This window comes from Megalops cyprinoides, chromosome 18, assembly GCF_013368585.1.
Source record: "Megalops cyprinoides isolate fMegCyp1 chromosome 18, fMegCyp1.pri, whole genome shotgun sequence".
Taxonomy (NCBI): Eukaryota; Metazoa; Chordata; class Actinopteri; order Elopiformes; family Megalopidae; genus Megalops; species Megalops cyprinoides.
In genome coordinates this window covers 5,472,506-5,494,593 of record NC_050600.1, presented here as the reverse complement: position 1 = coordinate 5,494,593, position 22,088 = coordinate 5,472,506, and the positions used below count along the sequence as shown (strand labels likewise).

Below are 22,088 nucleotides of genomic sequence, written 5' to 3'. Positions count from 1 at the left end.
GAACCGGCAACCTTTCAGCTACGAGTCCTGCTCCTTAACCACTATGCTACACTGCCGCCCTGTGCTTTAAATGTAAGCCAATTTCCTACCCAATGCACATATATGATGGGGGATTCCGATTCATATTCCTCTTTCAGGATCTGTGACTGTTACCTGCTTGTAAGCCCTTAAATCAGTGCTTGCATTCTGCATTGAGGGAGGCAGTGCAGATGCCTGACTGCAAGCTTACCCGGTGCGACCAGTAAGTGCTGGTCTACGATGATACAGTTTCGCATTTAAAAAAAATGCACAGAGAGAGAGAGAGAGAGAGAGAGAGAGAGAGAGAGAGAGAGAGAGAGAGAGAGAGAGAGAGAGAGAGAGAGGCCGTTCTCTTGCATGAACGGCAGCTGCAGTGAACATTCTATCAGTCCCCCGGTTTCAGAGCAGCCAGTGGAAGTTATGTAAGAGGAATGTTAACTTGCAGCTTTGTCTTGTTAAAAATTGCCACCTTGAGCTGAGGAGAGTGTGCACCCGAGGGTGGAGCCGCCCGTTTGTTCTCAAACTTCAGTGCTGCGTGGATGAAAGGGAAACCACGCAATGCCACAGAAACAGCTCGATATGAGTCAAACAAACGAACACACACGCAGAGTCCATATCGAGATGGGTCTCCAGTTTCAAAGATACAACAACTGTGTCCCACGGGAATAGACGTCCATATCTGCCATATCTAGTCATATATTCAAATGGATACTAGATATTTCTGCCATTTAAGTCAACAGGGCAGTTGAAATAAATGGCAAAGCGCTAGAGTAGCATAAATCCTATGGCATAGGCCTGAGGGAGTTCATGGCCTTACTTAGAAGGACATAACGCACAGTAATAGTATTTAATTCAAGGACTGAACTGGTCAGGGTCTAGGTCACATTAGCATAAAGGTCGGATTGCATTTGGACTAGGGCAGGGCATTCTCTGTTGGCTGAAAAACACTGAAATCAACAGAACGCATGCATGGAAGAGCGCTTTCAGTGGTCTTATTTTCTGTCAAAACAACGGCTTTTCCCCCCTCACTGTCAGACGCTGCAACTCTGCAAAGCGAAGGTCTCCCCTGAAGAGCTGGCACGCCTGGGAAACAGTTTGCGCGGCCTTTCTTAAGGATGAGGATGAGGGTAAACTGCACGTGCTGCCAGAGAGTTCAGAATACTGTCCTTACAAAATTCTAAAAATAACCCCGTGCAAAGACGCAGCAGACTGAAAACACACACAAATGACTTCATATAACAGATCGCCTGCAGAAATGTAGATGGTGTTTTGTATACATCTCAAAGAAGGGGGAAGACAGGGGCGCTAAACAGTGCCAAAGATCACTGATAGCCATACAGTAAAGAAACCGTGACGAACTGTATATGTGCTAAATACTGCAATATAGCAATTCCCTCAAAAATGGTACTTTACTTGCATCTGTTTCTGAACTATGTTTTGACTCATCCTAGTGTAGCTGCATGCACTTGCATATAAATTATCTCTCTATTAAGACAATTCATAGTGTTGACCTTTGACCTTTTCTTAAATGTCACCTCAAATGGGGTATGACAAAAAAAAAATTACCATTTTATATATTAAAGAAATGTGCTTTGACCTTTTGTGCATATGAGAATAACGCTGAGATCTAATGGGTCGATGGCTCCAGTCTTTATGAAAAACCGGAGTCAGAATAATGTGAAATTAAAAAGCCAAAAACTTTAAATTTCCATTTGAACACTGAATCATAATCAAGCAGGTGGAGTTAAAAGAATACTACCTAATCGGTGAAACACCGTTTGAATACTGTAATTCATCTCTTGTATAAAATGGGTTCTCTTCTCTGCTAGCAAAACAATCACTGCCTTTTCCAGGGGGGACAACAAGGAGCTTAGAATTTGTTTTCACTCTGAGCGTAACATCGGAGCTATTTGTGCAAGTGCACGAAGCTGACTCCCGACTACTCACAGAGTATTCTTCCAGAAGCGACAGTGTTTGAATAGGGCCTCCATAACGGTGATTTCAGTCATCAAGCTGACATTTTTCTGCTAAGTCCTTTTAAAATATTTAACGAAAATGCTCTCGTGCTCAAACGCACCCGCAGCACTTTCCTAATACAGTCTCCACTGAAAGGCAACGCACGCCATGGCTGTTTGGAGTCCTTGCAAATTCAAGGACTGTCAAAGCGGTTGCGGGTGAATGTATTAGGCACGGTGTCGTATTGCCATTACTATGAATCGAGTTTTTGCATTAGATTAGCTCCGGAATACTAGCACCCAAACTTTAATCCCACTGCTCTACAGGTAAACACAACTGATGATTTATTCTATAAATCCACTGAAAGAAAGAAAGGTCGTACAGTGGCCACCGGGAGATATGAACTATTGGAAACAAATAGTTGAAATGAGTCCAAAAACACGTTCGCGACAAGACGGAGCGCCAGGTGCCACGCTGAAGAAGACCATGGCTTCCGCGACACAACACAATACGTGACGACGGATTCCGTCCGTGTTAAGACGAGAACTGAAGGGACTGGGAAAAAACAGTTTTCGAGGTTAAATCACCAGCAACACCAGACCAATCCGACACATGACAACAATATCCTTATTTATTTATACCATCACTGTAGCCTGTTCTTTTGTTGCCGTTGTTTCATTCGAGTAAACAAAACAATCTTATTAAGCAAGCGTTGTTGTTAACAACGTTGAATTAACTTGTCATTGGAATTTTAAAGAAGCAATGCAGCGCACGGGATCGATTTTAATGCAAGAGGAAATGGACCTCAAGTGAACGATGTAAATAGTACATTTAAACTTAAATCATCCAAATCTGACGAGGTTATGCCTGGGTGAAGTGAAAATCTTAAAAGTGCTGGCTTTAAAGCTATATTCTGCTATTCCTAACCAAAACTACTATTCAGATATCATTCCAATGACTTACTGGCCAAGTATTTTAATGGTCATTATTCAATGAAACAGCAGGATATTTAGCCTGACCATGCCAAACAAACCGGACTACGTGTGCCGAGCGCTGGGCAATGCGATTTCACAATCTCTCACCAGTTCAACACAGCAAACAGAGTAACGCACCGAGAACGTCGGAGGACGGGAGATCGCGTGCAGTGTAAACACACAGAATTCTGCGAGCACGGATGTAGTGCGGAATAGCGAATTTTCGGCAACAGCAGGCACGACACCAGCAAACGGGCAATCAGTCTGGAACTGACATGTTTAAAACTCGAGCATTAATTGTATTTACTTCCTACTTATGCCAACACACCTAACGCTCTTTATCTCGCCAATCCGCTTCTCATTTTTGGCAGATCACACAGTACAAAATTACTATCGACTATGCGCTGTTTGAAGCCCCTACTGCTGGAGGTCATAAAGCGTGATAGTCTTTAAACGCACAAGTAAATTTTTCAAACTGGCATTGCAGTTTCAGCTACTTACATTTCACCACCCTGTCCGTCGTTGACAACTTCGGATCATCATTTGGCTTGTTTTCGGACATTTCCAGCGTGATATATACCTATATATATTTTTAATTCAATCTAAACGGTGCCTCTTTACGATCCGTTGTAGTCCTGGCTCAACAACTCAACTCTTCCCCAAATAGGAAACCGCTGTGATCTCGCTAGCCTCGTTCAGTCTCCAAAAATACTTGCAACAGTGTTACAAATTTCTACACAGTAAGGTCTCCCTGATTTACTGCTACACTGTATCAATTTCTGTCTCCAAAATGAAGCGCAACCTAGTTTAAAGTTTGGATAGATCCGCCTTCTGTACAGACTGGCTCGTCTATTGGTGACGCTAACTTCCTGTTTCGATAGCTTCTCCTCTCCTTGTGGACAAAAGTCATGTCAATATCCTTTTTTTTCTGTACACAATTCATGTTAGATTACACCGTTCGTTCCCCAAGTGTTGTATGCAATTACTTTATGTAGTGGATCGCTGCAGAAAAGGAGTGTCAACGCCGACTATGGAAGCGGCGCCTTTACACGGAATGGATATTTTATCTTACGTTCAGGCGATTCTGATCTTTGTCACACAGCAGCTGCACATCAGGGAGGGGTCACGGTGGCATTATTGGATTTGGATGGTAGCCATAGAGGGGGCATAAGTAACGCACAGTAAAACTTCCTGCATGTATTTTCCCTAATACTTTGGTGCTCGATGTGCAACATGAGTTTCAGAGTTAGTGTAACACTTCAGTATCACCCATTCACATAAACGCTGTGTCTGTCCTGACAACAGTTGTTATTTACCTACTGCGTAAATAATGTTTAAATAATGCTAATAATAAATAAATAATGCTCCACAGGTTAAATCACGTTGCGATTACACTATATTTGCAGGTGAAAAAGAGACACAACCACTTCCGTTTGTTTCTCCATTTAAATGGACATTACTACGTAATGCTCTGGTGTGTGTTATTGAATCAATCAGTACTCGCGCAAAAGGAGGTAGGCAAGGCACAGTAAACGCTCTCGAAACTGCCAAATGCAAACCCTTTACTATCCCCTGCCCTGCGTTTAATTGACCTGTTTTCCAGCTAGAGAAGTATATGGATGTGTGCATCTGTCGGACATGATTTCTCGGGTCGGCCGGTTGACGGTTGGCCCTGATTACTGTCTCATGGGAGGCTGATGAATGCTGTCTGTTTCCTGAAACTGCGTTTTACTGCACGGTGAGGTTTCGTCCGTGTGTGGGCACCCCCACCAGGGCGCTTCTCGTTGTTAAAGGCTGTGGCAATGTCATCACGCTGCAGCTGGGCGTCATCTTTCGCAGTGCCCCCCCCAAACGAAAAGCATTATGGACGCAAACTGACACAGAGAGCAATATTTGGAAAACTGCGCCATGGACACAGAGAGACTGATAGTGCCTAGTTACATTATATTACATGATTGTCATTTAGCAGACACTCTTATCCAGAGCAATTTACGTAGATTACATTTTTTACGTTATCCATTTATACAGATGGATATTTGCAGCAGTCTCTCTTACCCCTGCTGAGAATATTTACAGGAGTTCAGGGCTACGACGAAGGGTCATGATCTTTGACTTACACTTAGAATATATAATATGCCTGTCTATTTTTCTGTTGTAGTGTTGTTACATATATAATCTTGTAAAGCAGAAATGTAAATTAGAAATGAACTCAGATCACTCATAAATATGAACATAAATATGACGACGCATCTACAGAGATGGCAGGCATTGATCATACAGCGGAGATTATACTGCTACAGTGCTGGGGATGCTTATGAAAGAACAGCAGTCAAGCTCTCAGGTAAGTCTGGCAGAGTCTACCAATGTCATTATTCAGCTGCTGACATTTCAATACAAAACCCATTTCGTCTGATCAATACTCATTGTGAGTACATTAGAACTTTTCTTGTATTAACTGAATAATTCCCCCAGCTCTTGCTCTACATGTGTTTACCCATGTAGGTAAACATGCGCATACACACGCGCACACACACATACACACACAGACTTACTTGAAAGAGTTACTCTAGAAGGCTTTTAAATTATTGCTGTCCAATTATTTTCCAGTTGTAAAAGCAGTTGTTTTATCAAATCTTACATATGTAAGTTTTCTGACATGCCCTCTTCTGTGACTACATACAGTATCTGTACATATCTCTCCTGAGGTATCTCCCCACATATCCTGTAATGTATTCAGTAAAGTCATTATTTTAGTTTTCAATTTGTACTAAAGATTTTAACAAAACCATTCAAAGAACAGTTGTCGGTCATGTGGACTTGTGGTTGAAAAGCTGTAATGTCTTTAGAATGTATCAGTTTTGTTATTGTTAAAGCAAACATAAAAAAATTAACATTGGTCAATTTCAATTTTAAAACATTTTCTGAACTCATTCATATATCACGTAGGATGTTAAGCGTCCTGAAAATGTCAGTAATTATTCGAAAAGGAACTGCAGGGAGTGTATTTTGTTGGATACACCCCTGGGGTGAGTTCAGTTATCACGCATTACACATCATTTTGTAACAATAGGAGATGACTGTGCCTTGGAGCTGAATCTGAATATTTGAATTATAATTATTACTTGCTCGAAGTGTGTTGAAATTCGCCCTCATATAATGAAAGAAATCTGTCTAACCATTCATAGAAGTTGCCCTTTTCTGATCAGACACATTCCTGAGAAACACTGTGGTTTTCTAAAGATCCAGAGCACAAAACACAGGGACCTTCTCATGACCTCACTTGTCTCCCTGTCAGTTTGAGTAATGTGAAGCAACATCAAATCATTACCACAAAATCCACCCTCGGTACATCTTTTCAGCCTCATGCACCACACTCAGTTGTAGGAATCAGAGAATATTTAGTCCACAGTTTTGTATGGTGCAGACACTCACATACAGGGTTGTTTTTTATGCTGGAGCTGACCAGCCAAGCACATCAAAAAAGACTTAAAAAATTGATCACTGTGCTGGCATTAGGATCGCACTTGAACTTCACAAAAATGCCGCTTTTTAATATTCACTCGTGAATTTGTTTTCCCACAGCTTCCAATATAATTTAGCTTTCCTCATGTTCCTTGAACATGCAGAAAAATCCAGAGTCATGGAAAAATCTTGGAAAGCAAGCACTCCACCAAAACTCATTGTTGCATTTATCATGTAGACCGTCGTGCTCATGGAGACAAAAAGTATTTCAAAGTAATGCTCCTCTGCAATTCCATCATCACAGCACTCCAGTTTATGGCGAATATGTCTCTTTCAGCAATAAAAAAGACCCATTGACAATCTTGCTTTCATCCTTAAAATGTCATTCAAATGTCATGAAAGATGTAAAGCGGATTTGAGTGGGCACTCTGATATATGCCTGTGGTATGCCTCATGATAATTGCATTTTGTATTGCAAGTTCAACAGCGAGAAACTGGATGGCAAAAGGGCAATTGCACAGACATATAGTCACGACAGCACCATATAGTGAGGTTACTGCCACAATACGGAAGTGTAACTTTAAAATAAATCAAGAACAACACAGCAGTATAACCTTTATTAAAGGTGTATTCCTTTAGTTCAGATCTGTTTGAATCAAACCATGTTGCCTAACTAAATTTTGTATTATTTATTTGCAAATGTTGCACAGTTTTGTTCTCAGGGCTAAGATGGAAATGACATAAACATGGAAAAATCATAGATAGTATTGAAAATACTGATGGTTATTCCTGTAACTTTTAAAATATGAAATATGTCAAAGTGTGTGAGTTAACCCAGCTGGAAATGTATAGGGACATGTAAATATTTGAGTTGATTGTGGTATCCATCCTTGCATCCATTTAAATACATCAGTCAATGCCTTTGGTTGGATCTCGCTGGATGGAGCAGTAGCGTTGACTTGACTGGAGGAAAATGAAACTAAAAATAAACTTGTTATGAGTTTCCTCGAACTGGAGTAAACCTCACAGCAGAGGACATGGCTGGTGAGGGACACACAGCAGCAGTGAAGACGTAGCAGATAACTGATAATGCATAGCTGGCATATTTCTGTGATTTTTCTCAATCCGTTGTGTGGGAGAGATATGAGTAGCTGAAACTGTGGTTAAGTTAATGTAATCTAATTTATTATTTAAGAAATTCGTGTGATTTCTCTTTGACTGTCACACTGTCTGAAATATGTATGTAGCTCTGTAGCATGCACATCACAGTGCTGTAATACCCTCCTGTCTATCACTCGTGAAAAGAAAACAGCAAAACACATTGATTATGTTACTGTGGTAGGCTGTAGTCTTCTTAAACAAAACATGTAGCATAACAATGATTAGGCACTTCCCATGAACATCAAAACATTCCTTTCCTCAGATTTGAGCTCACTGTGAGAGTTGAGGATGCATCATTACAGCTATGTGTCACCTGAAACAAATGTGTAACCATATGAGATACTTTCAGTCCTGAATTTGTAATGTTCTGAGATTATTTCATAGCCTAAAAGCAGAAGTAATTTGACATTATTTATTATCTGTTTTGTTTAAAATGATTGAAAATGTAAAATTTCTCTGCGTAGCTCCAAAGAGAAATGCACGGCTGTCCTGCAGGTTACTTTTCTCTCTTACTGTAGTCAAGTCTACTATAAATATTCATATCTTTAATATTAAGCCAATAAATCCTTTTGGGAAGTCAAGACCCTGTGAAATCAAAGTTTCCAGGTACAGCATTTGTGATTTAGTTTATTGTTTGGGACATACAGACATAAAGATGAACAATTTATACTTTTGAAGATAACCAGCTTTCACAGTTTTGTTATCTGAAATGAAATTACTCAGACAAAAAAAAAAAAAAAAATCTAGGAATTATTTTAAAACAATAGGCTTGCAGGTAAATCGTAACATGATTAAGCGTGTCCACAGGGATGAGCAGTAGAGTACTTCTTTCCTCTGCTTTAATGCATTAGCTTTTATGAGACCACCAGTCACGGTGGCAGTGAAAGGTGTCACTACTGAAATTGACAGACAGATTAGAGGGAAAACAATCTCACCTTTGCCTCAGTAAAAAAGACGGGATAATTTTAGTAGCCACATGCATAAATCTAGCATATACATCCCAGCGTCAGCACGGTACATTAACGCAGAGAATGGCCAGTAAATTTCAGGAATTTGACTGCAGTTCTGTTCACACACTAGCAAGCCAGAGTGAAGGGACTGTTCTTTGTCATGTGTAGATTGGTGATGAAGCTCATCTAACGCATGGCATCTACGCTTTACACATCTTTAAAGCATAAAGCTGTAACGTACTAATGTTGTATTTTCAGTACAGAATATGAACGGAGAGGAGCATGGAGACCCTCTGGCGGAGGGTGTTAGCGTGAGTAGAGAGAAACAGGCTGCAGGCTCCCAGATGTGACTGCAGCACAAATCTGGAGGCCAGGAAAAAAACCACCACCTGTCCAAAGACCTTCGAGCACCGGCCCATATCCCAGCAGCCTGATGAAAGAATCAAAAACAGGACAGTGCTGACGTCTCAATAGACAACCGTGTGTCCTTTACCCCTCTGCAGCCCTCAATCGATTATTCACCCGGCATTTAAGTGGGATAAATATTTGTGAGTATGTGAAGTGTTGTTTTGTGCGCTTTAGACGGCCCTATCAGCTGCTACACAGGGGGGATGCAGTTTTATGCATGTGCAAATTAATCACGCTTTCTGCCAGGGTTTACTGATGCTTCCTGAATCGCTTCCCGCGGCAACGCCGTTACCGTGGCAGCAGAAGGAATGCAACTGCCCTCTGGCTCGGAGAGCTGGGAAAACACTGATAATAAGCCATGTCATCAAGGAGGGCCGTGTTGTCATTGAGGGCCCTAAAGTGATCATTACAGTGATTTGACACCGCACTTGTTAAACAGCGGTGCGCTTATCTCGAGCGGGTTTCTGTCAAATAACACCAGTCACACAGGGAGAGAGATAAAGACTGAGGGGCAGTCGACAGGGAGAGTACACTGGGTGTGCAGGGAAAGAGGCCTTGCTTGCACTTTGGGGCCTAAATAAATTTGCTTCCGATAGGATGTTTTAAAGTACATCATTGTATTTTTTGGATGGCTGTTCTTCCTTTATTCAAATTGTTCCCTGTACTTAGTTTAAGACGTGGGTAATGCAATTGGGTGGGCATATTTTTTCTCCACCAAAACACATTAGCAGGATTGCATTGGCTCCAGCTTCCAAACTTTTAAACACTGCAGAGCTAATCGATAATATGATGATTGAATCCCGCATAATAGATATACAGCGTATGCAGAACAGTTAGCCTAATGTGTGGCTCAAATGTTTACAACAGCAAAAAAAAACAAAAAAGTCCCGTTGAGATTCCCCTAGCCAATGCTGCAAGGCTAGAGGAGACTGTCCGCTCTGTATTTTGTTACTGGCAGGCTTCCGGCTATCCACAACAACAGAACAAATGATGTAACCAAACACAAGACAACAGTCTCTCTCCTGAGGAGGCAGAGAGCGGCAGGCTTTGGTCACGAGACAGGGCTGGAGCTATTCAGCTGCCAGCTAATTCACAATTCTGCCTTTGCAAAATAACAAAAACAATAAAAAATAATATTCATCCCGGAGCCAAGTCACAGCCAGAATTCCACCGCAACTCCACAAACGATTAGTCCTCAAATGGCCATCTGCCCCTGTAACGTGATGAAGAGCAGATTATAAGTGATTCATTTTGTGAATTCCTGTCTGAATCTGAGCGAGCCAGTAGGAAAGTACAGAATAATATCTTTATGACTCATTGAAATGATGTCAAAGCTAAGGGCTCTGAGTTCTTGAACGTGTTTACAACAATATCATTAGGCAGGGAACTTGAAATCAACAAATGTGAACCTCAAGCACATCTCAATTTGGGGTTCTCCCAAAATCCCCTGAGCGTGTTATTAATTCAAGTGTCATTAAGACCCATTTCACAAAATAAATGATTGCAGCAGAGAGATATTGTATCTAAATGCCTGGGCTTTGTGGCTCAGTGGAGTCTTTGCACTGTGTATGAACCCATTCCCCGCAGTGGCTGGCAGTACTTCTGGTATCAGCAAGATGGCCCGTTTGTGCAGAACCACACCAGTCATCCACTGACAGAGATCAGACAACAATCTTTATGAGAAGGAAATCTGTCTCATTTGCGGCTTGGACCAGAAGCAGATATCCAGTCCAGCTCCACACTTTCCACTCAAGGAGTTACCTCCTATTTTCCCAGCAATGTGTTACTGGTGCATGAGGCTATATCTCATAAATGGCCTGGCAAACCACAGGCTAATGACTTTGTAGCTCGGAAACTGCCAGAGTGAATCGCTGCGAGTGTGTCAGACGCATCAATCAGTGCGTTGTGCTGAGATGGAGCTGTGTCGAGTTTCAGCCTCTTCATAACTAGAAGGTTAAGTGCATGTTTAGCTGAACCCTGGCGGCTGTAACAGCCTTGAGCTACATGCAAATGGAAAGCTCAGCTGTGCCTCTGAAGGAAGACCTCTAAACCTAATGACATCAGGGAGGCAAAGATCATCGTGTGATGTGAAATCAGAACAGTGGCGAATGCAGTTAGAGTCCCTCCATTCACATTGAGTGCGGTGTATTATCGCTGTGCCGTAATATTCGCCACCGTCTTTGCAATGACCATTTTCCTTGGAGAGAAGTTGCTCCACATTCCGACACTCCACATATCTGGCACGTGTTATGAATTTTTTATGATTTTTTTTTTCCCCCTTATATGCGGCCCATTTTGAAAATGCACGTATGTACATCCGTGTCATCTCGCCATGACAACCTCTGCACTTGTGCAGGAGCACTGAAGCGAGACGAATGCAATCCTCTGACACACTCGCACACAGCCAGTGGCTATTTTTCACATTACAAGTCCCACAGTGCACCAGAGTGAAGTAAGCACTGATTGGAGGATAGGTGTAGCTCCATTCATGCCACCTGAGCATGGGTGCCTGACCAATCACTGTGCAGTGAGATGAGGAAGCCCTAGTCGAATTAAGTCAGTTTTTTCTTCCACTGTAGGCTTCCAGTCATTGTTGCTTGATAACAACAATGACTGGACTGTGATCAAACCTAGGCCATAGGGCTTAGCTTGTGCTCAAGACCAAATGAGCTATTCAAAGCTCCCCATTATATGTATATATATATATAAACACGTATACATACATACACATATACATTTTTTTCTTTTACAATGATGCTGTTTTGAAAGACCTGATATATCTGACAATTGCTTCATTGATCAATGGAAGTTACACTGTCTTGAGGTAATCACAAATCAACCGAATTCCCCCCCCCCCCCCCCTTATTTAAAACAGCCTGCTCCCACTGTTGAAAGCTGTTTGTCTCCAGGCCTTTTCCCCGGGTGTGGGCTGGATGGAGCTCTTTGTGTGAGCGGATCATTTAAAAGCAGTTGGAAGCAGCCCGCCTGCATTATTCAGCAGATTTGACGTGTGTGTGAAAGCTGGCTGGCTGCCCTGGAGAAGGAGTCTGTGCTCTGCTTTCTCCCGCTGTAAATGTCCCAGATTTGACCTGGAAGGGTTGGGTGGGGGTGGGGGATTCATGCAAAGCTTCACTTCTGCAAACACAACGTTAAGAGTGCTCCCGTGGCATGTGCTGGTGACCTTTTCTCTCCTACTCTTCAAGATGTCCTTCATGGTTTATGGGGAGATCTATGGGTGAAAGCCAACAATATCTATAATCTGCCATGGATGAAATTAAAATCTTATTAACCGCGCACAGACTTTCTCTGCATACAGCGAGAGTGTTACTGAGCCGGATTCAAACCAGAACTTTGGTCCACTGGCAAATCATATAATCATGCATGCATGTAATCATGCAGTCATATGATTATTGTGTGTGATGAGCCTGCGTTGCACATGACTTTGTAATATTTTATTGACACATGGATGAAAATATTTCAGGATGTAATGCATTCCTTTTTAGGGTCTTAAATACCTTCTGTTTTGCTGAACCATTGAATGGGGTAAGTACTGTGGCAAACATCACTGTTAATGCAGCTTAGAGTGGTCGTGCCTTGTTAACAAATTTATCACCAGCTCTTTAACTGAGATTTCCACTTCTGACCGGTCTTGTTTCCCATGCAGTTATCTTTATCATAGCTGGGGTGCCAGGGCTCCACACACCTCTGTGTACACAGCGCGGACATGTCCACTAATACTGACACACAACCTTGCCTGTTCTCTGGTTCCTCTTTAGCCTCTAGATTTTTTTTTCACACCTAGTGGTCATGCTGTGGGCTTGTCATCCCGTAACTACTGGAATTAGAACTGATGTGGTTTTGGGATAAGCCGCAGACCCTCCAAACTGTAAAATACAGTGTTATAAATATGGAGAGAGGGTGCGGAGAGATATAACAGGGTGTCCTTCAAACGAGAGTGCCAAAAGTGAACGGAGCGAGAGGGAAGCCAAAGCTTTAAAAGGCAATAACAAAAGCAAACAAGCAAAGGCAGGAGATTTATGTAACTACACTGAAACACTATTAAAGGGAATATTTGTATGACTCAAAGTAACAACTGCCTTCCATTAAAATTTTTCTTCTCCTCTCTGGCTGTTCTGGTCCGTAGCATTGGAACTTGTCACACAGTTTGATCTTCAGCATGTGTTTCGGAAAGCGATGGAGTAGAATACTACACCGCATACATTCTGAAATTCCCCGCTGGGACGATAACACCGAGGATAATATTTCAGACGGAGTCAGGAGTGCACATCTGTAGCGGCTGTGTTGCAGTGGGCTATATCAAGTCCTGTCAAGTTTCGCAACCACAGGTGTCTTACTTCAAGTGAAACTTTCACCCACATAGGCTTCGGTGAGGGAGGGAGAAATACGAGAGATCTCAGAACACTACAAACACTACCCACAGCTTTCTGATTTGAGTGTGTTACGCTAAATGTCACCTTTAGTGGATTGTACCAATGACACGCTATTCTGTGTCATATTCTGTGATTATTTTTCAAGATGCAATCTTCACTATGTCCAGCGTCACGATGTCCGTGTCCTGTTTTCATCCGTGTTATCTTTGTATGAATGAGTATTTGTGTTCAGTGTCCCGTGTTTCCATTTGCAAATCTTGCAATATATGAGCTTTTTGTCACCAGGAAGCATGAGAATGCATTTGGCTTCACATGCATGGAATAGCTGGTACATTGCTTTACGGAATGACCATAATAACCTGCTTTATACCAGGTTATATAAATGAGAGGTACATCATAAGAGGGAGAAAAGAGCACGGACCAAACTAGGGAGGGCTGTGTTTGTTTTACACCCCGCTGTACTTTTTACTCCTTGTTTTTACTGTTTTATCACTTTTATGTTTGCCTGTTTCGCATTTATTTATAACTTATGCATCTTTTTGGACATCTTCATTCATGGAAATGAATTTGTTCCATAGACCATCCTGATGAGCAGTATGATCGCTTCTCATGCACGATGTGGAGGATGTGTTCATTTCCCGGTCTGGGGAAGGCACATGTTTTATAATTCTGCACATTTTTGCCCTTTTTTTCCAGCTCAGTGGAAACACCCAGTATTTGATTTCCCCCTTCTGTTCTGATTTTACCACCTCTGCTCTAATTTTGCTGTTTTGAGTTTATTGACAAAAAAAAAAAAACGCAACCTTTAAATTCATTGTTATTACATATCCAGTCAAATTAATTGCTTTTCTTAAAGGACAATGAGGATTCAAGGGTTTCTGCTAATTCCATAGTATTGATTGATTGTGATTCAAATGATTGTTCTGATTTTGCCACAAACCACAATACTGGGATTTTTCAATTAGAGGCAACTAATGCTTTTGGTTAGCCAAACTAACAATGTGTACTGTTATTCCCCGCACTAATCCCTTCATTTTGCTGAATGTACACTGAGGCAGCACTGACAGAGCACCTTATAAAATGCCGACAGCATTCTTTATCTTGCCCATAAATGATGGTCTCACCACCAACTGAAATTAAGGTCTCTTCAAGTTCCATATTAAACATACCCTAGAAAATGAAGTAGGAGCCTAGAAACCCCAGACAGCTACACGTGGTATACATGTGTACCAGATGCTATAGCTGCCACATTTTCAATGCCTCATTTACTTCACCTCAATGAAAAAAAAAAATACAAAATTACATTTTCATTTTCAGTTCATTTTAAAAATCTTGTTTCCATGTCAACCAAATGTAAAGCTGCTCATGTGTTAAGTGCACTAATGTCTGTTAAATGATGGGCTCTTCATGCGTCATTGTGTCTTTCGGTGTGACTCCTGCTCCAGCACTGGCTTTCCCACAATCCTCTGCTCTGGACTCCAGCAGTGATATCTGTGTCCTCCCACTCCGGGAAAGCTGATGTCACAACTCCAGTATTTCACGTTCATTAGTCTGTTGTCAATCACTGCCACCACCATTGTCTTTATCATAACAATAATTGGGAATATGACTGACAGATATATTATTTCATAATTCTCATCATTTAGGAGATTTTGTTTCAACATAAATGACATGCAGCAACATATATCAACTTGTGTGTGTATGTGTGTGTATGTGTGTGGGTGGCTCAGACTCCTGATGGCAGAGGCCACTGTGATTACAATCCTACCTGATTACGTTAGTGTACCTGTCTGTGTGTGTAACCAATACAGAATTAATAGAGTCATCAGAGATTATTTCAGTCACTGCTTCCTGAACACATGGCGTCCACAGAGTCCAGGGGTGTGACAGATTCACCCTGCATCCATTGATTCAATGATTTTTATCTCCACTTAGGCAGTTTGCATCTGAAAGGGATGAAAAGTTTAATGTTGACATGCAAGATTCTCCATGGCAGTGGATGATTGACACGTTGACATAATGAGCCTGGCCTTGGGTTATTCTCCGGCTGCTTTTTATGACATCACTGTCAGCTCCGTCCATCACAGCTGCTTCAGTATCTCACCTCACTCACTGCCTTGGGGCCGATTACACGTAGGCCTACCGGGTGCAAGCTTGGCTTATTGTTACTGTATTTCAGACATAAGACAGAGCTTAAAGTCATACAAGCCTACCTATATCTGTGGCACCATCGGGGTGTCTGCCATTCTTTCTGTTACATCTGTGCGGAAGTCATGAACCTCGTAGAGAGCTGCTGTAGGGTTTAAATTCTGACTTTTGTATGTGGTAACATGAATTATGTTTCAATGGCATGGTATATTTTTTTAATAAAAATGCACACTTGTGCTTGTTATGCGGGGTGCAGTTTTGCACAGAGGGGGTATTTAGGGTTTGCAGGTGAAATTAGAGTGACACAATCCTTTGGACATGGATACTGAAACGTTGAGTGTACTGAGGGATTTGGATTCAGTAGAGCAGATCCGTTTTGTTTCAGCTTATCAGTGAGGTCATCTCGGGGAGTGCACAACCAAGTCCAACCGAAACAGTGCTTGTTTCACACACCGCTTCAGATTTTATGCAAATGAGACATTGCATAACTATTGAGTACAGCTGGTGGCTTATGTTATCTCTGGAGCACACTCATTTGCTTCAATAGAATTTGATCCCGCTCAGTATCCACCTCCTCATGACTAACATTTGATCAGAATAAAAGTGAGCCTTCAAATGGCAACCGCGCTAATGATTCTGATTGAAGGTTTCTCGCTTAAAGAGGGTAAACAAAGGCTTCCTTATGTAGAAGCTGCATGTATTTTACCATGTGATTACAATAAGCATTGAGGTGGCCAGGCTTTTTAAGACGATGAATAATACAGTGCGTGAAAACATTTTAGTGAAATTTACACTTATTGCTCATACACCATTCAACAGCATGGCTCATTTGTAAGTTGTGTCTACCAAGAGTGGCTTTTGGTGCTGTTTTAATTAATATTTTGAGTGATCAAATTAGTGTGTTTCTTGTCCTTAGCCAGAGATGCAAATGTCTTCAAATGACTGTCACTCTGACAGTTGCACCACTGGTATAAAAAGTGTAATTATCCCCAAGCCTCATTGTTATGGGCACGCAGCTGTAGAACATCTGACTGCTAGCCTTACTGAATATTATTCACTTAATACTGTGCATTTGAGAGGGGACAGATGACACTGTGGAGCTCATTTGCAGAAGCAGAACAGACTGATAGGAATGCTTTGTTATTTTGTCATATTTTATATAATGTTTTGTTTCCAGGGCCATTGTGCTCAAGGCTGTGTCAATATGTACCTCCCTGTTGCACTAAAAAGAAGTGTTTTGGTGGTATTAAAAGCAAGCATACAAGGGAAACCATGCAGACACACATGCTTCTGTGTCAAGAGTGGTAAGCTTTGGCATACAGGTGTGATCAATCAATCAACCAATTTAATTTATTGGTTTGTCGATTGATTGATCTAAATCACATACTTCAGTAAATTTTGCATTCGTATAATTAAACTGTCACGAAGCACCTAGAGACAATATGTTTTCCACAGGGATCTGAAATGCCAGAAAATGTAGAGCTGCTTGGAGAAAAACTGAAAACCGTTCCTTGACCTCGGGAAAAAGCAGTCAAGGGAAGTGCTTGGGAAACAGTGGACCTGAACAAAAACAGTGGAACAGAAACAAGTAATGTCTTGTAGATAAATATATCGATCAGTTCACAACCCAGACATGTGTGGATTTGTGTGGTTATCTGGAAACTCAAACAAATCTGTATTTCCAATATAGCTTCATTCCCTGTGCACAAATAGGCCGTGCCTCCTTGTACGCCTCCAGTCTGCAACCTCAACTTGGAAGGGAAGAAAAATTCTACCTGTTTGAAATGCAATCTGTTTCTGGCCAAGATTCAGAACGTTGGATTAATGCTGCCCTTTAATGGCTGAATTCAAAGTTAAGTAAGGAAGTCGGCAGCATGTATTAATTGGGGTCTTTGGAATGTGGACGCAAAGCACGGAATCATTTATAATCCTGCCGACAGCAATGGTCTGCCAATTTAATCAGAGCGCTTTCCACAAGTCCCAAGCGGATCTTTTTGTTTCAACTCAGCTTCTTTTTAGTTTTCATTTGGCTCCTATGTTTTTTTTATTATTATTGTAATCGGATGAAAACTGCCAACCTTTCTGTTATGTTAAAAGCAAGCTTTTTGTACCGGTTTAATGCCGCGATTATTAATTCTCTGAGTGTGAGAGCTTGTGTGAAACATCACCAGTGGTTCTGAAGGAAAGTGATGTGCACTAGCTGCCACACATTCCCTCTTCTCTCGCCTCACTAAATAAGAGAAAGTGATGACAAGAAAAATATTAAATGTCTTTGCAATTAGGAGGGCAAAAAAAATCTTAATGGGGTTACTTCAGAAAGAAATGGATTATGTAAATGAACCACGAGAAAATGTTTTTCCCAGAAAGTGCAAGCATATCAATCTCAGTGGTCCCTGTTGGAAACAGTTGTGATGGGTCCTTGTTAAGCAGGATTCACTAATTGCCTCCTACCTGTAAAATCTCGCTTGGCAGCTTTGAAAGGTACTACCTTTGGCAGATTGGTCCACCTTGGATTTCACATCTGTTATTCATCTAATTATCACACACATCTGTGCAATACCGAAATAGATATTATCAAACAGATAATTTATGCCTTAAATGCAGTGTAGCATAGTGGTAAGGAGCAAGGCTTGTAAACAAAAGGTTGCCAGTTTGATTCCCCACAGGGGCACTGCTACTGTACGCTTAGGGAAAGTACTTACCCCAGAATTGTCTCAGTAAATATCCAGCTGTATAAATTGGTAACATGTAAAAACTGTAACCTATGTAAGTTGCTCTGGATAAGAGCATCTGCTAAATGACAGTAATGTATTGTAATATAAATGAGCTTCTCTTGTCTGAATGATACAGAGTTTCTGCTTTAATGACACTGGAAGGTATTTCAATCCGTTCTGCATTTAAGTACTTATTTATCAAGTTTAGACTGCCAGTGCGTTTCTTGTAGCTCCTCCATTAATGTGATATTAAAGAGGTCTAGGGCAGGGGTGGAATGCATCTTCATTCTGTTAATATGGGTTTTGTGGCAGAGCTCTTCACATTACTTTACAATGACCTAAATGTGCACTTACCATTTGCCTGGCTGTTCTGCAGACCTCGCGTCAGGACCTTTCCCCATAACACGTGAGGACGATTGATGATGAAAGGTCAAACATTATTACTCTAAATGAACTAGGCGGGCATTTGGCTGAGAGTGGAAAATCAGCGCCTTGATGTTTTCGGTCTTTCATCATGTCCTGCTTGGTTCTTGCAGCTTATCCTGCACACTTCCATGCAAAGAGGTATGCTGCAAAGTAACAGCTCTCAGTGGTTCTCATTCATAGGGGGCTAAATGGATGGCGTTTGATTACCTTTAACAATTCTCTTTAGCCTTATGTGAGTTTGTGCCTCTCTGGTCCTTGAGATTGACAAGAGTAAATTGAATGTTGTCAAGAATTACATCAATGAGAGGCACCCAAACAAAAACTAGTGTTTGCAGAAGTTCATTTCTGAGCACATTTTGAGGTCAAGAAGGCATTGTCTCCTAAATGTCATAATAGATTTATAACAGAATCATTGGATAAGAAATGCATCAAAAATCTTCTGGAAAACCGAGTTAAAGATGAGAGCTGCATGTTGTGTAGCCCTGAAAATAAGGTGAAATCTTCTTCTCAGAGCTCCCCCCTCCATAGATAAACACTTAATAATTTATCACAAGACATAATGACAGTGTTAATTATGTATGCAGCTTCTCTAATGGATGTACTATCACCATGTTAATAGAACTGGCTTCGTTTCAATGGTACAATCATTAATAAAGGTTGCCTTTTCTTTCCTAATTCCCCGTGCACTTCAAAGTGTTGCAAAGGACTCTTCCGCGTTACCTTGGTTACTGCAAATACAAGGCAGGTGAAAAGAAAAGCTAGGCTGAGGTGCAGAGCAGTGTGTTTACACGGTGAAAACATTGCTTCTCACCCTGGTGGAACATGCCTTCAATACTCTTATATCTTACTATGATACTAGGAGTTAAGGGAATGTCACTGAATGGCCCATTCAGACCGGATTGTTCAAACCGGTCCATTAGAAACTTTCTTTAATTATAATAATATTAATAATAATATAGAATGTAATATGTCTAACAAAACATTGACTGTAACAAAAACAAAATACAGATGAGCAAAAAAGCAAAGGGTGTTTTTTTTCCTATCCTTTTATCATTTTAATTAATGTAGGTGCTCTTATTAAATGAACTATGATGTAATAAAAAACATAATAATAATATAATGAAATAAAATGTACAGGGAATGTGGAAGTTAGAGCAGGGAGAGAAGTCCCCATGCTGTGCTACATCATGATAAAAACATCAGATACCAAACATTGCAGGATGTTAACAGAGAAATGGACATTATGTAACCCACTGCAATACGTTTGGCTCAAGTGGAATTGCAGTATACTGAAGTGGAGGCAATAATAAATCCATCTATTTATTTTGTTTTTGAGTGCGTTTGATGTGGCCGAGACCAGAATACTGCGCAGAAGCCCTATGACAAGAAGCCACAGGAACTCAGTGATTGTGTCACTCTTCTCATTGAACTAAATAGTTCATAGGATTTGAACGCACCCTTCAAAAGCATCTTTTTTTTTTTTTTTAATTTGGTCTATCTGGATATTTCTTCACGTATTTTGAAAGAGACAAGGTTCCAGCATAACTAATAGAAGTTAAAGACTCTGCCGCAAACTAACTGTGAATAATGCATCCTTTTCCATCGCAGGTATTGTTTTTTTAGTATTATCAATAATGAATAAATATCACTCATGTGAAGTGTTCAGTGGGGGAGCAGGGTTTTGTACGCTGGCTTGTCCTTGGAAAAATCTGTTGATGTGGAAACAATGAATTACAGCAAAGAGGAAAAAGTCCTAGTAAAATATCAGAGCGCAATGCAATGCAATATCCACAACTGCTGGTCCAGACCCTGAGACAAGAAAGTGACCTCACATGTAACGGGTGTAACAATGATATAACTGCAACAATGAGCAATATCCATACGCGCCTGATACACATCTAGCCATCTGACGTGGATGCAAATATGATATTGGCTCCTACGACAGTGAAGAGAAGCCATGGCTCTCACATTAACAAATGCATTCATTTGCCCAGCTCAGAGAGCACGTTCTCTGAAACGTAAAGTTGTTTCTCAGAGTATACAGAGATGGGAACAGACTATACAGTGTTCATGGGACTGACTGAATGACTGACAGGGTTTAGTTTAGAAAATAGACATTGCTGTGCTAATCTGCTAAGGCTGACAGCTGTGAGGATATAGAGAAGGGTATCCCTGGTACAGTGATGCTGGGGGGGGGTGGGGTGTGGAGAGGTGCCAGGCTTCACTAATGTTCCCAGAGTGAAATACCGCTGAATAATTTGTCACCGAAGCTCACAGCGTGCAATGCTGAAGCACAATCCCCTCTGTGGAACAGAGGCTGGAGCACATGACACAAATTTGAATAAACTGCCATTATGACATCATAAAAAAAAACTTTGGCTCGCCCTCTTTCTGATCCTGACATGGATATCCTGTTTTACAACAATGTGACATAACGTCTCCTGAAGTAACTTTGATTCATCATAAATGCATGCAATGACGCTAATGCATTTTTGTGACAGACTTCTATTTTTCAAAGAAAAAAAAGTTTTAAGCGCTAGACTTTCTTCACAAACGAGAGAGCCTGTGTCCTCCCCGATCACACACATGAACCTCATCCTCGGTTTTTGCATAACAGCTTTACAGATTGGTGCCAGCCAGTTATGTATTAACCTGTGGGCCCATTATGTGTGGTGGTCTGAGGCACTGCATTTGACCAAGAACCTTGCCATAGTAACACCATTGAAGAAAAACATATGTAAAATGTTTCTTCACATGCCCACGCACACATATTCCTGAAACCAAAGTGGTGTAAGCATTGCTGTTACATTACATATGTGGGTTTCCCAGGTTTACTTGAGCATTGTGTTGTTCAAAGACGAATTTGGGGGTTTAGTACTGGGACAGATTATAACCAGTACTATATCTGTATCTATCTATATTATAACCAGCACATAGTGTCACCTGGGGGGTGGGCTGCCCATCGAAGCATGTCGGCCATGACAGCCCCTCAACCGTGAACCTCGAAAATAGATGCATGTAGACACAAAGGGAAGTTAGATTCTGCTCAAACACCAGCCAGTAATTAGCACTCAGACATTAATATCACATTGCATCTTCCTTTGAAAGCTTCAGCCATTAAAGGCGATACAGTCAACTGCCCTTATTGTACCTCCAGTCTTATTTCTTTTTTCTTTCTTTTGCTTTCCATATGTTTTTTTTTTTTGGCAGTCAGTATAATAAGTATTCCATTCTTTCTTTAGGAACAACAGCTTGACAGAGTGACAGGGCTGTGGCCACAGGTGTAGGGAAAAGTCGCCACCCTGCCCTCGGATCACCTGTAACAGCCGACCCATCTCTCCGTCCAATCTCGATCGGCAGGAAACTCCCAACCCATAAATAGCAATCAGAATACTGGCTGACAATAGCGCCTATGTCCTCAGAGTTGCTTTTCCTGCCTCCGCGGAGAGAAGCTTTCACATCACACGGACCCACTGCAAG

General features: G+C 41.3%; 1 protein-coding gene across 2 annotated transcripts in view; it reads right to left on the bottom strand.

Moving 5' to 3' along the window:
• LOC118792924 (serine/threonine-protein phosphatase 2B catalytic subunit alpha isoform) overlaps positions 1 to 3,724 on the bottom strand; it is a 105,632-nt gene extending 101,908 nt beyond the window's left edge. For both annotated transcript variants that reach the window (XM_036550772.1, XM_036550771.1), the window contains exon 1: positions 3,450 to 3,724. In XM_036550772.1, coding sequence (XP_036406665.1) covers positions 3,450 to 3,510 — 61 coding nt within the window. In that variant the 5' untranslated portion in view covers positions 3,511 to 3,724. The remainder of the gene's footprint in view (positions 1 to 3,449) is intronic.
• Between the last annotated feature and the right edge of the window lie 18,364 nt (positions 3,725 to 22,088).